This window comes from Diadema antillarum, unplaced genomic scaffold (genome assembly GCF_040938485.1).
Source record: "Diadema antillarum isolate AM-2024a unplaced genomic scaffold, OU_Dant_1.0 scf00000223, whole genome shotgun sequence".
NCBI classification, from domain to species: domain Eukaryota; kingdom Metazoa; phylum Echinodermata; class Echinoidea; order Diadematoida; family Diadematidae; genus Diadema; species Diadema antillarum.
In genome coordinates this window covers 359,603-374,263 of record NW_027271112.1, presented here as the reverse complement: position 1 = coordinate 374,263, position 14,661 = coordinate 359,603, and the positions used below count along the sequence as shown (strand labels likewise).

General features: G+C 38.5%; 1 protein-coding gene across 1 annotated transcript in view; it reads left to right on the top strand.

Moving 5' to 3' along the window:
* The window catches only part of LOC139724580 (ATP-dependent RNA helicase DHX58-like), a 41,855-nt gene extending 27,418 nt beyond the window's left edge, over positions 1–14,437 (top strand). Inside the window, exons 8-15 of the mRNA XM_071635712.1 lie at positions 246–402; positions 1,084–1,182; positions 2,214–2,380; positions 5,054–5,192; positions 5,530–5,757; positions 10,650–10,817; positions 12,469–12,623; positions 13,889–14,437. Coding sequence (XP_071491813.1) covers positions 246–402; positions 1,084–1,182; positions 2,214–2,380; positions 5,054–5,192; positions 5,530–5,757; positions 10,650–10,817; positions 12,469–12,623; positions 13,889–14,437 — 1,662 coding nt within the window. The remainder of the gene's footprint in view (positions 1–245; positions 403–1,083; positions 1,183–2,213; positions 2,381–5,053; positions 5,193–5,529; positions 5,758–10,649; positions 10,818–12,468; positions 12,624–13,888) is intronic.
* The last annotated feature ends 224 nt before the right edge of the window (positions 14,438–14,661 follow it).

Genomic DNA, 14,661 nt, shown 5'->3' with positions numbered 1-14,661 from the left:
CGTCGATTTTGATGAGACTTTCACCAGTTTATCTTCTCTGAATTTTCTCAAACTACTACGGTCTACTGTATTGTGTTGGCAAATTGCACAGAAGCGTCTATATCTTTCGTGTGCTGGTACGAAATGCACTCATTTCTATTTTCCTTCTATACCATGTTCTGTAAAAGAAACATGAATAAGAATACACTGAATTTGCTTGAAGTGAATCTTATTTCAGTCTTATGAAACATTCTCATTGTGGTCAGATTCTAGGCCTAACAGCTTCTCCTGGTGTTGGAAACGCGAAGAACCTGAAGGAAGCCGAAGAGCATATCATTAAGCTGTGTGCCAACCTGGACGCCACCATACCTCAAGAAACCAACGAGGTGACTTTCGATGACCAAGACGAAGGTCCACATGAAAGTGAGTAGGGCGCCCTCTAAAACCCAAGACTAATTAAACGCTGTGATCTGACAAATATACTCAAATCAAGATTCATCTCTTGTAAATCGCATTCTTCTGATTCTTTAGAAGCATAGATGCAAGAGGCAATAATTTAACGTGATACTTGTCGCGCGAGATTTATTGAACACTGTATATTTGCTTGGTCTCAATCATGAAGAAAAATATGACATACGTTCAACGCGCTGCGTATATTGCACATCAGAAAAGAAACGACTAGTGAAAACGACCAGCCATTGACACTGGTTCGATTTTTCCACATTCGTCTGAAGCCTATAGACCACATAATAATTATGTACAATATGTAGACATGTAAAATCAAGCGCCTAATCCTATTTCTTTCTTTCTCGATTGTTTCTCTTAAACGTTTACCTGCACATGTGTGTCGTCTCAGTTGAAAAAAAAAAGTTATTTAATTTGGACCCGCATTCAAACGAACACCAAACAGACAATATAGAACAAAACGTACCAAATCGATGGACTTTCATATCATGTGTACACTTTCGTTTACTTCTTTTGTTTTTCGCACTTGTCGTATATTAGAATGTACTTCTCAATTTCTATCCTATATATTCTATCAATTTTCAGTGGTCCTTTATCAACAAAACGGGAATTCGGTCTCTTTTTGCTTTTTTTATCTAGTTCAGAGGATAGTCCAAGGACGCTCCGACAGAGATCCTTTCTTCAGGAGAATTTCTGGCATCATGGCTGACATCGAGAACAGGATTGCTGAATCGGAAAGTAAGGCTTGATGTATCACATACACTTTAGATTTAACAGAAACAATATTCAGAGATTGCGACTTTATGCATACGTATACTGTGGTATACTATTATGCTGAATAATAACAAGTCGAACGTTTAGAGCAAATAATGCGGTGGAATTTGGATAGTGAAATACTGTTAGCGTTACAAGTGTTTCAAAATTTGATTGCAGTCATTTTGTCATGCTCGTTCTACAGGAAGGCTTATTATATAATATAAATGGGTTAGTTATATACCGGTTAGTGATTGGCTAAACACAGTCAAATGATGGAGGCACAATCGTTATGTTCACCCGTGGGCAAACATTCGTTGTAATGCTCTCCCATGGGAAAACATTTTCACGTAACAAATGACAGAAGACCTAGGATCGCGCGCACAGTGAATTTGGCTCTGCGCGAGCGAGCGATCGAGTTGTGCTGGTGGTTGACGTTGACGTTGCCTTATTTGACTTTATACCCATATAATATAACAGATGATGACTTTTGTTGTCGGGAACATGTGCCAAACGTTTCACCCTCAGGGTTTGAAATGCTAATTCGGGAGGCTATAAGTCCCTCGACTTCGTCTCGGGACTTTTAACCTCCCTCAATAGCATTTCAAACCCTGAGGGTGGAACATTCGGTATGTTCCCTCCCCCGCCAGTCATCATCTATATAATTTGCTGATAAAAGGGGTTGTGAGTGAACATTGTTACCTATTTGTGGAGACTATCTATTGCAAAGGCTGTCATATTCGCTTTTAATATCTGTCAAAATATGACAAGGAAATGAAATGAAACAAAATGAAAGGAAACACAGCCACAGGCATGAGTCAAATGGTACAAAGCCGGGAGCTGAATCTCAGATATTTCATAATACAGCTTGTATTTCCGTAGATAGGCAGAAACTTTGCATGGGACGGTCCCTCATCTCCGTTGACAAGAATGTAGGATGTACAATATACTCAAGTAGCTGGTTTCAATGTCACTTGACTGTTCCTTCAATGTTTACCACCTCGTTGCAATCGCAGCGGGCTCGAGACTACTGACTGAGGACAGCACCTCGTCGACAGCACGCCCGAAGCGAGGCAAGCAACACTACGAGAACTGGGTGGTCGCTTTCAGGAGGCAGATTACACTTCAAGTGAACAATAGTGAAGAGCGTCAGAAACTTCTCACCTGCGTAGAGTACCTGAGGGTGAGAAAACTTCATCAGACTTTGAAGTGCTCATTTGGAGTGAGCACATTCCATGAGAAAATTAATGAACATGTGGAAGGTTGCTTATCAACTTACGACATGTAGAATGTCTTTTAGTACACAACCATAACCATGCAACCACTAGTGAGATAATAGTAAGAACAGTCGGCTGGGGGAATGAGGGTTGGCTCAAGGGTAGTGCTTGTCTAGAGTCACTGGTATTGTAAGACAGCTAAATTGTCATTGACGTTTCCTTTTGGTTAACTTTTAAGTTCTGGTTTGATAAACTTAGTTCGTGTATAGGTCTCACCCTTTTTCATTAACATTTGCTCTGTTTCTGTCATCATTTTCATTCCTTTTCCATTCAGGTTTGTTCAATTTTTACATCCCCATTCTTTTGTTTGACATTGGGTGTATAAGGTAATCACCAAAGCTATTTGTCTTCACCCTGCTTCCTTATACTAGAAATGTTGGTAAATTAGATCCTCAGATTTTAATTGGCCTCCTCCACTTCTCTTACCTCTATTAGTTCTGTTACCTGATTTTAACATGAGAGATGCAAGTGTACAACATTATGCAAATGATATCCATTGTGATGAACTTTGGTGAGGGCAAGCAGCTCCATAATGAATCAGTACAACTTAAGACTTCAAATCTACAAGACTCAGTTTGTAGCTGTATCTAGAATCACACCCTCACATGCAGATTCTATAACTCAACTTGAGCACTTGTTTAATGGGAAGAATTATTTCCTTTTTTTTGGTGCTTCTTTTTTGTCTTTCTGTGGTGGTGGTTGGGGTTGTTTCGACTAAATTTCCAAAAGCCCTCAACCCGTATTGTTTGATAAAGTCCCCCCCCCCCAAATAAAAGGGAAATCCTTAGACTGTTAGACTCAATGGTGTCCGATATCGAACATCAATGGTTGCTGCCACAGAAATATACGAAATATACACTGTGTACACCGTTATAGCATTTATATCTTTATGGTCGCTGCCTGCCTATCCTGTGCACATAAGTCTAAAGAAGATTTCGGAGTCTTTCAACTTATCTCCTCCTCTCCGGGTGATGTTCGTTATTCCTAAACACACAAATTCCCTATATAGAGAGGTAACGAAAACGTTAAAAGGGTTGGTTTGTAGTATATAACCCGAACATCAATGACGTTTTTCTGACAGTTCGCTATTCTGAAGGTTCGTTAAACAGAAAATGAAATACGTTTCGTCATTCCAAAGGCTAGTTAATCCGAAAATGAAATAAAGGCTGTTTTTCCGAAGGTTCGTCATTCCGAAGGTTCATAAATCCGAAAACTAAATAAAGATTTTTGGGATTGTCATTTATTTTGTCATTAATTTTGAAAAGAAGTCATTGGCATCAGAAATATCCTAATCCGGAAAAGAACAAGTTTGAGAGCGATGTAAGTGAGGCCTAGAACATCCACACCTATCGGAGATCTTAGAGAAATTCAATTTTAATTACCTCATGGTGTGCTATAAGAGCAGTTATCAACATTTGGTCTTGTTGCTGATGATTTACGTTCTTTTTTACTTCTTTTTGTTAAACTCATTTTTTTTTTGGAATTGCGTTAAAATTAAAGAATTTTGACAGGATATAATTGAGTATTTTGAGGTAGTAGAACTAAGAAAGGTAAAGTGCAAAGTGAATGCAGTGTATCATTTTAATTTGAAAGTAGTTAATTTTTTTTTTGTCTGTGTGTATTAGTAACTGAGTATTATATGAGTGGGTATGCTTAGGTGCTAAAATAGGTTGTAAAATTGTAATGGGTAGAGTGGGGAATGGGCGGAGTTGGGATATTTTTTATATTTTTGGGTAGCTTATAGCAGTATAAATAATTAGGAAGGGCAGTTAGGTTATCTATAGGGATAATTATTTGGGGATGGATTTTTTTCTAGACATGATATATAAACTTTCATTTTTGGTGATTGCTGCATTATTGGTATTCTATTTGCATGATTTGGTATATTTAAAAAATGGAAATGTATAAGTCAGTTGTCATCTTCATAAAAGTTGTAGAGTAATGTTAAAGTGAAGTGATGTTTCTGGTATTATTTGAATGGATGTGAATAAATGTATATATTTTTGAAAACTTCACAACACCGCACTTTGTCACTAAATGAAGTTTATTGCATTTTAGGAATTAAGAACCTTATTTCATTTTCGAATTTACGAACCTTCAGAATAACGAACCTCTACTTTCATCGATAGTATACATGTACAAATAAAATTACAAATTAGGATGGCATTCTACGTCGCTGATAAATTGTTTGATTGATAAACCTTCGGAATAACGAACTGTAACCTTCTCTCATATATTGACCGTAGTCCATAAGAGTGTAAACATAAATTTTCCTTTAAGTGTCTAGGGAGTGTGCTGTAAAATATATTTCAATATTTCACCTGTACAACATTCACCTTTGGCACAAATGTGTGTATTCACGTATAAGAGAACGTGTAGTTCCGTGTGAGGTGACGTAATTGTGTCAAAATCCGCTGACTGTACTGGGCAGAATTTCTGTTTTCCCAAATTTCGAAATTTACTCACTGTCGACGCAGCATTCTGTCTCGACAAATCTCACTAAATGGGAAAGATTATCATTGCCTTCACTTTACGATGATAATACTGGAGTTTGTTATTTGTTGACATGGCATATACAGGAATACAACAACTGCCTGTTCATCAATCGTGATGTCCGTACCACTGACGCCATCGACTACATGGAGAAGTTTGTGGCCAGTCCAGAAAGAGAGATAGCTACCGGCATAACTGATGTGATTCTAGCCAAGCAGTTTAGAGGTAGGCCCTAACGTGCCTCAACGAAAAGGAGACAAGTGTACATTACTATCGTGGTAACATAGTTTCGTCCTGCAAAGCCCAGCTTGAAAGAGAAGATAATTGGGAAGATAACTCGGACAAGATATAAACCAAGATCACATATACTGGTAGAACTCAATTTAATTGCTATTCTCGTCGATTTTGCTCAAGTATACGTGTGCAAATATGTGTGTGTGTGTGTGTGTGTGTGTGTGTCTGTCTGTCTGTCTGACGGTCTGTCAGTGTGTTTTGCTTCTCTCTCTCTCTTAGCTTTGTCAGTGAGGTAAATGACGTTTCACAGAGTTATGATTTTTCACAGACGCTCTCCCCGAACTGCGGCAGTCCTCCGAGCTGAATCTGAGCAGAAACCCCGTGCTGGGCGAGCTGGGGAGAAGGCTAAAGCACGAATACCGAGTGGAGCCGGAATCTCTGACCATCATCTTCACCAAGACTCGCCAGTCGGCTATCGCTCTGGTCAAATGGCTGAATGACGAACCGTTCTTGAAGCAGTTTAAGGCTGATTTACTCATTGGAAGTGGTGATCAAGGTACGTAATCATCTTTTCTTGAAACACTTAGAGACTTATTGTCCCCGCCGAACGAGTTCGAGCAGGGGACTATTAAACGGGCTCCGTACGTGTGTGTGTCCGTGTGTCCGTCCGTCCGTCTGTCTGTCTGTCTGTGCGTCCGTGTGTGATCAAAATGTTCAATTTGCTACTTCTCTGTCATTTATGAGCCAATTTTGATTCTGTTTGCTTTATATGGTAGCACTACATGGGAGCTTTGAAACTTCTTCACAGAATTTCAGTTGTGACCTTTGACCTTGACCTTTGACCTATATTGTACATTTTGCTTCAAAATGCTACTCCTTCGCCATTTCTAACCCGATTTCGATTCCGTTTGCTTTATGTGATGGCACTAGGTGAGGGCTTTAAAACTTCTACACAGAATTTTGACCTTTGACTTCTTTGACCTTTGACCTTGATTTTTTACCTATATTGTACATTTTGCTACAAAATGCTACTCCTTCGCCATTTCTAACCCATTTTTTAATCCGGTTGCTTTATGTGATGGCACACAGGTGAGGGCTTCAAAACTTCTACACAGAATTTTGACCTTTGACTTCTTTGACCTTTGACCTTGATTTTTTACCTATAATTATTGTACATTGGCTACAAAATGCTACTCCTTCGCCATTTCTAACCCGATTTCGATTCCATTTTCTTTATGTGATGGCACTGGGTGAGAACTTCAAAACTCCTACACAGAATTTTGACCTTTGACCTTGATTTTTGACATATATTGTACATTGGCTACAAAATGCTACTCCTTCGCCATTTCTTACCCGATTTCGATTCCATTTTCTTTATGTGATGGCACTGGGTGAAGGCTTCAAAACTTCTTCACAGAATTTTGACCTTTGACTTCTTTGACCTTTGACCTTGATTTTTGACCTATATTGTACATTGGCTACAAAATGCTACTCCTTCGCCATTTCTAACCCGATTTCGATTCCGTTTGCTTTATGTGATGGCACTAGGTGAGGGCTTCAAAACTTCTACACAGAATTTTGACCTTTGACTTCTTTGACCTTTGACCTTGATTTTTTACCTATATTGTACATTTTGCTACTAAATGCTACTTCCGGCGGGGACATATATTACGCACCGCGTAATTTCTACTTTTCCTTGTTATACGTGGGGTGTCCAATGATCTTTTTATCACTATACCGACAAGGGTCTAGAAGGTATTCTTTTATTTTTTGATTATTCTGCGGCATTTTACACGATATGTCACGACGCTTTAATCCATCGGCTATATTTATATAAGATTTGGTTTTTGTGGCACAGCACTTTAGTTGCTTGAATCTTACACCACTAATCGCTCTCAGTCTGTCGTCATCGACGGGCAGACGTCGGCCAGCTGCTTGCTTCGACACGGAGTTCCGCAGGGCTCAGTGTTGGGTCCAATTCTGTTCACTATGTATTCACACACCAGTGGAAGATCTAATAACTTAATTTGGTTTTGGTCATGCAATCTATGCACATGATACTGAAATCTACACGACAGGAAAATAATGTGATTGGCCAATGATTATTCAAAAACTTGAGGAATGCTTGCACGCAATAGCTGATTGGTCGTCAGTAAACATCTCTCATTCAAGGAAAAAAAAAACCTGATTCCTCCGAAAACTTTAAACGAGATCATTATTCCTCCTACTAGATGTGCATGGATCCAAGGCGTCCATCTGCTGACTTTGACTGATCATATTGACAGTATATGTCGTGCAGCGTCATTTGGACTACTTAAAATTGGTTCAATTAGAAGTTATCTTGATCAAAGTGCGACTGAACGGCTTATACATGCTTATGTAATGAGTAGGACTGTAATGGACCAAAATTAATGATGTGTACACCAAATTTATATTGGACAAATTTGGTTTTATTTTAGACCATTTGATGATTAGACGAAATGGAATTAGACCAACTCATAATAGACCAAATCGGTATTTGATGATATAAATTGGTGTTAGACCAAAAATAGACCAAATGGCTATTATTAGACGAATTGACTGTAGACCAAATACAGTGTAGTAATTGAACCAAATAACAATTAGACCAAACAGTAATTGGACGAAATGATGACTAGACCAACTGGTTATTAGACCAACTGATGTTAAACAGTCTATTAGACCAACTGGTTGTAGACCAAGTGGTAATAGAGTGTAAACCGATCCGGACGATAGCCTCTTTGAAATGGTTGTTTGAAGGTTAAATATAAATTCAAAACTCGTCTTTTAATATTACATGAGAAAAAGTACCAACGCACCCTTTCGGCAAAACCGGGGGGCTTTGGACGAAGGGTGGGGTTCCAGTCAACGCGACGCGACCCAACGCTCCCAACGCACCCTTTCGGCAAAACCGGGAGGGGGGGGGGGGGGGGGGCTTTGGACGAAGGGTGGTGTTCCCATTAACGCGACGCGCCACCACCCAACCCACCCTTTCGGCACAAGCCCATCGAATATATTTCTTCTATACTACACACATTGCACTGTTTGCCAGTCAAAGATAAGTTAGTTTATAAACAACTTATAACTGTATACACGATGTCAACGTCAGGTAGCTCCTCATTATTATTTGCATCAGCTCCTCCAGGAATATCAACCTTCCAGACCACTTCCATCCCTCATAGCACCAAACAATTATTAACACCGTATAATGTATTAAAAAAATCATATGGGCAACGATCTTTTCAATTTTCAATATCCAATGCCTCATCTTTGCAATCAGCTCTCTAATGATATCAGAGAATGTTCATCACTAGATCAGTTCAAGTCTTCATTGAAATCTCATTTGTTTTCAAAGTAATTTCCATTGTTGTGTAAACTATTTAATGATGTTTTGTTTTTTAGGTTGATATGCATGTATAATTTTCCTTTTTCTTTGGTGTTTTATGATATACATGTACTGTATCTGTCTTTTCTCTTTTCTGAAAGCGCTTAACTTCGATGTAATTTGCGCTCTTCAAACAGCTATTCATTATAATTATTATTTTGTAACACACCCTATCTAATGCCTTCTTAAAATCAATGGAGTTGCGAGAGAGGTCCTTTTGGTGTTGCAGATATTTTTCAATGAGAGTTCGATCCTGTTCTAAAGCCTGCTTGTTCTTCTGATAGCAGTACCTCAGCAGATGATGCGGAGTATGACTGATGGCTGTTAAGGCTTATATAGTCCCGTAGTTTTGGTATTACTTGAGGTTGCCTTCTTGGGTAAAGCGATCACCAGTGATTGGGTTCACTCTATGGGCCACTTCTTTTCAGTCCAAATCTTCTGACATACCATTGTTAGTGCCTCTGTGTGGTCTTTTTCTCTCCGTGCTTCATAAGCCCATCTGGTACATTGTCCACTCCTGGAGATATCCCTGACTTCAGATTATGTATTGCGGCCCCAACCTCTTCCTTTGGTACTTGGGAATTCTTCTCGCTGTCTGCCGGTCTTAGGTCATCCTGCAGTATAGAAGTTTCAGGGTTGAGGTGATAACTATAGTATAGGCATCACAGTATTCCGCCCATTTCCTCAGGACTTCTTCACTCTCTGTCCGTAGCTTGCCGTCTTAATCTTACTGAGGGTCTTAAGAGTGCTATAGGCTTCTTTGCTGCTCCCTATACTTCCATGCCTTTCTCAATTTTCTTGCACTTGGCCTCTTTCCAGTTTTGCTTAGCTGTTTTCATCTCTATCCTGACATGTATGTTCATCTGCTGGTTCTGCATCCTGGCCTCGGCACTGGAGTGTATCTTTCCTCTCAACTCTCGCCTTTTGTCTCCCAGAAAGAAGATACATCTAAAAAATTGGTCAAGGATAAGTGAGATACGCTCCAGTGAACTTGAAATTTGATGACGTGCATTTTCTTTCACGCATTTATATTTTGCACCGTATAGAAGCGTGCCTGGAATTTCAACGTTGAAGGACCTATATGACGTCATAATGAAGTCGAATAGACGGAAATTTGGTGGACATGTTCTCTATGTTATTTGAAACCGATTCCATGAAACTAAAAGGAGAAATAAGTAAGTTCCCCTGTGCGTTCGCGTGTAAGGGCGTAAATAAATAACGCTCGCGCTTGCAAAATTTTGAAACGATCAAATAAATGGTCTGAAACTTATGCAACATCATTTCTAGATCAGTTGAAGCATTTTGAAATTTTGGTGCGTGCTTGCGCGGGCATTCTTTTATTGTTGTTCAGTCTCATAAATACGACATTGGAGGTATAGCTCATTACATGAAATATATTCCTAATAAGTTTCACTACAAAATAATGATCTATCATGGAGATACAGACAATAATGTGATTTAAGAAAATATAACTCTAGTACATGGTGAACATATGTCACCTATGGTCTTCTACAGGGTAATACATGTACACACAAACGTTAGGGGTGCTTTTGCTTCTTTTTGCACCCCTGTCCCCAAAAGTCAACCCCAATTACCAGCGACTCCCAGGGGCCTGACAGCAAACCTGCGATGATATAATAGCAAAGCTATGGCAATGCTACTTGGTGAAGACATGAATTGGCCAGTCCCATATCATCGAAGCTCTGAAGGTGATTCTCAGAAACACTCAGGGTTGATTTCATTACCGGTAATATGATGGAGCAAAGAATTATGTAATGCATGTATCTTTCTTTCGTGAAATGACATATTTCTCTCATGTCACGACTACTACAATTGCTAAAGCGTACAATGCTTCCTGGAATGACATGCTTTGATTACCTATATTTTTTTTTAATCTTCTCTTTCTCATCTTTCTGTAATTCCAATCTGCATTATGTCTTTTTTTCTTGTTGCCATTATTAAACCAACTGCTCTACACTTCCAACGTTAACATTGCTATCGTAAACAGCGTTTAGTCTGCTCGTTTTTGTTTTTGTTTTCAATAGGAATGACTTCAAACGCACAGACTCAATTGCTCAGGATGTTCAGTGAAGGAGAAAAGAAAATCATCGTTTGTACGTCAGTAGCAGAAGAAAGACTCGATATCCAGAAGTGCAACGTTGTAGTCAGATACAACTACGTGACCAGTGACGTAAGACACGTGCAGACAAGAGGTAAATGGACGACTCGGTTACTGTTGTCTCGTCCGAAAATTGCACAAGCCTATGCGTTTGTCCCAGAATCAATTCTAAAACCGATTTTGTTGTTGTTGTTGCTCACGTTGTGATTGTAGTTACATATTACTAGCATCTAATTTTCGTTGTTATCATCGTCCGTATTCTTTTTTGATATAAGTATCATATGATTAAATCAGTTATTGTTCACCATCGCTGTGGGCAAGTGATTTGGTTCTATGTACTTAAAATACTTAAAAGTAAGTTTCCTATAAGAAACATTGCTCTCACCATAATGTTGTTGTCGTATTCAGGATGGTCTAAATTGTGTTTTTTTTTCATAGTCTTCTATTCCTGCTCAGCCTATAGTGCTGGAACTTGACATTAATACAATGGGATTTTTTTTTTTCCATCATTATTCTAAAGCATAGCACCTCCACAGTGGGGGCGTACATTACGCGGGTTGCTAGGCATTTTGTGGATTTTTGTTTACCCCGTTGCTCAAAGTTAACATAGGTAGAGTTTCAACAAATTCGTGTTTCACATATTATATTTTAATAGAAATTCAACCGATTCGCTAATAAAGGAAAATAGCGGTTCTTCTTTTGAGATAATATGACAATAATTAGGATGTAAGAACTTCTAGAAATAAAGGTAATATTTCAGGAATTGAATAGAATATGGAGACTGAAGACCCCTACCGCATATTACATAAAGTTGTATTTCTAATTGTATCGGAAAAAGTGTGATATTGGAAATGAAACTGATTTCAGTTGATTTTGAATTGAATTGAATTGAACATATTATAGGTATTCATTTCAATGGCACTTCGTACGCCCAAACATTTATGTTATTTAACCCTTCGCTTTATTATTGAGTAGTAGCGGAAAGGGAGGATTAAGACAAGGAATCTGATTGTCTGATTGTTTGCTTGTTTATATTTATTCAATAATTCATATATGTATGAATGTATGTGAATGTGTGTTTGTGTGTGTGTATTTTGAATCGAAGTCTCATAGTTGCTACCTCACAGGGCAAATTATCCAGTGATAAGAAAAATATACAATTATAACGCATCACGTGGTATGTACCAGTATGTCTATCGATACCGTGATGTCCTAAATTGTACAAACTTCTAACTTTAAAAAAATATATTATTATGCGTAGACGTCTTTTCGTTTAACCTTTCCGTAATAATTGTCTTTTACCAAGTGCAGTCATTTTTGTCCAATCAATCAAAATTGTATCGTTCTTTGTTGAAATTGTTTTTGTTCTTTTTCAAGTGGGTTGCTACCATCATGAAAGTACTCGGGAATTTTAAAGTCTCGGGAAGCAAATAACACACATTGGCTGGATTAAGTTTAAATGCGAGCGATGGTTGTAAACACAGGTGCTATTATAACGGTATATTACCTCGGTAGTATAGCCCAGGAATTCTAAAAAAAATGATGAGGACAGACATAAATTATGTTCTTAAATCACAGTCGCAATTCATCACTCTTTCAAGGTGTTCAACCTGGCAACTATGACCGTGTCTGATTCTGCAAGTTGATCAAATTGTTGAAGATAAATATCAACCAATGGGAGGCCGTTTTGCGTATTCTGTGAAACATGTTTTCGTTTATCTTAATTCTAAACCTGTGACCCACAGGGCGAAGTCGAGCGTTCAACGGCAAGTCGTACCTTGTAGTCAATGCTGAACTCCAGCTGGAGTATAGGGAACTACGGAACATCATGCGGGTCGAAATGATGAAAGATTCGGTTCAGAACCTCGCCAAAATGGATCGGAAATTGTTAGCCAGGCGGGTAAGTTCTCTTTCTCTTTTCTTTATTATATGATATAACCGTCATATTCAGCACATGGGTAAATCAACTCATACTCTACATGACCCAACATTTGGAATCTCTCAAGGTCACCCATTGATGGCGCTATTTACAAAAATATAAAGGAATACATAGGAAATGATATACTGAAGTCGTTTATTTTCTTTACATTTCTTTATCCCCAGTATATATGTTTTTATTTTATAAAAATCATTTTTATAGTTGTCACAAAGCAAAAGCAAGTCAACCTTCAATACTTGTTATGGTTGAAATTTCTCAAGGACAACACATGGGGATGCTTTTCATTACAATATAAAGAAATATATGAGACCTATGACGTATTGTTTTGGATAGGTACATAATTATGCTGGTATCACATTTAATATTTCTATAATAATGGAATTTTGAGTATGCAAATTGATAATTTGAAACGATGCGACAGGCAAAACTAGTGAGAAAATGACACAAAATGAAATAGATTTGGAAAATTCTGTATTTGCAATTATTTTAATTATATCTATTTTTGATGCCTAGTCATATAAAAAATAAAGGAAATGATAAGAAGACAATTTCTGAGTAATTCATGATCATAATTACTTCACATTTTGGTCCTTTAGCAAAGTACAGCCAAGAAATCCTCCATTTCATGTATTGTAAACTTAAATTGGAACAGAAAAACGTGCAATATCTGACAAATATGGTTGTCAGTCGACAGTTGCCATGGTGACCAGCAATGTCGGATATAGCTAAATTATATATATGGTTGAAATTGGGTAAAAGGCGTAGGAGTGGCAAATAAAAATATGGTGGGGCACAATGTACTCCCCTTGTGCTTCATAGAGTTAAAGTGATTATAAACCATAGTAATTATGTGAAAATGGGAAGATATGATATGGGCTTTAAAATATCACGTTATGTCACAATTAGTCCAGGTATTTTATAAGAATATACAATATTCAACTGAGGCATGAACATGATTTTCCATGACACCACATATTCATGAAATCATTGCATTCAACATAGGGCCTATACGGAAATACATAGGACGTAAGAACGTTTAACTTCAAATAGATACAATATCTTCAGATGGCAATGAGGAAAATATTTTTATTAGAATTCTATAAAAAAAGACACAAACTGCACTAATATTTCCAAAGCTATAGGATTGTCTTTAAATAGTGAACTTGGATGTCATTGAAAGTCTGTAGTCTGATGCTTTTTAAACCGTTTTGTCTTGTGTATCAAAGATACGGGAGGAACAAAGAAAAGACCAGAAGGAACGTTCGGTGAAAAAGAAGAGTCTGGAAGAGAAGACCGCTAGACGAGTCGAGATGTCCGTCATGTTCCACTGCGAAAGTTGTTTGACCCTGGCTTGCACTTCCGATGACATCAGAACTTTCAGAAATACCCATCACGTGGTCTTCAACAATCGCTTCCTTCAATACATTCAACGCAAGGACTGCGAGAAAGTGAAGATATTCGACGAAATGGAGCACCGTCAGAAGATCTTCTGCGGCAAGTGCCAAAAGAAATTGGGGACCGTGGTGGTCTACAGAGGACACGAGCTGCCCCTCATTGCTGTCGAGAATTTCACATTGAAAGACCAGCAGGGACGCCAATTGCCCCACATCACGCAGTGGAGCAAAGTGCCATTCATGATCCGAGAGCTTGACCCGAGTGACCTGGGGGAGCAGGTCAACAACCTCTCAGCGCCAAACGACGACGATGCCGGCAACCAGAGCGATGACGACAATCAGCTGACGTACTTCAACATCAGGGAAGACGAAGATGACTAGGCATCATGGTCTTCGTGGACAGGAATATCGTGTCTGACATCCATATTCTTAACATTGGGCCAAATATGCTGACTTCCTATAAGTTTTATCAAATTGGATCTTAAAACTCTTCTAACCTCACTTCTGCTGCATGGGGATCCCCTCCTGCCTCCGTGGTAGTACAGACTTTATGGCGGAAGTATAAGGATGCAATCAACATTATTTTTGTTGTGAACGCAGGTTGT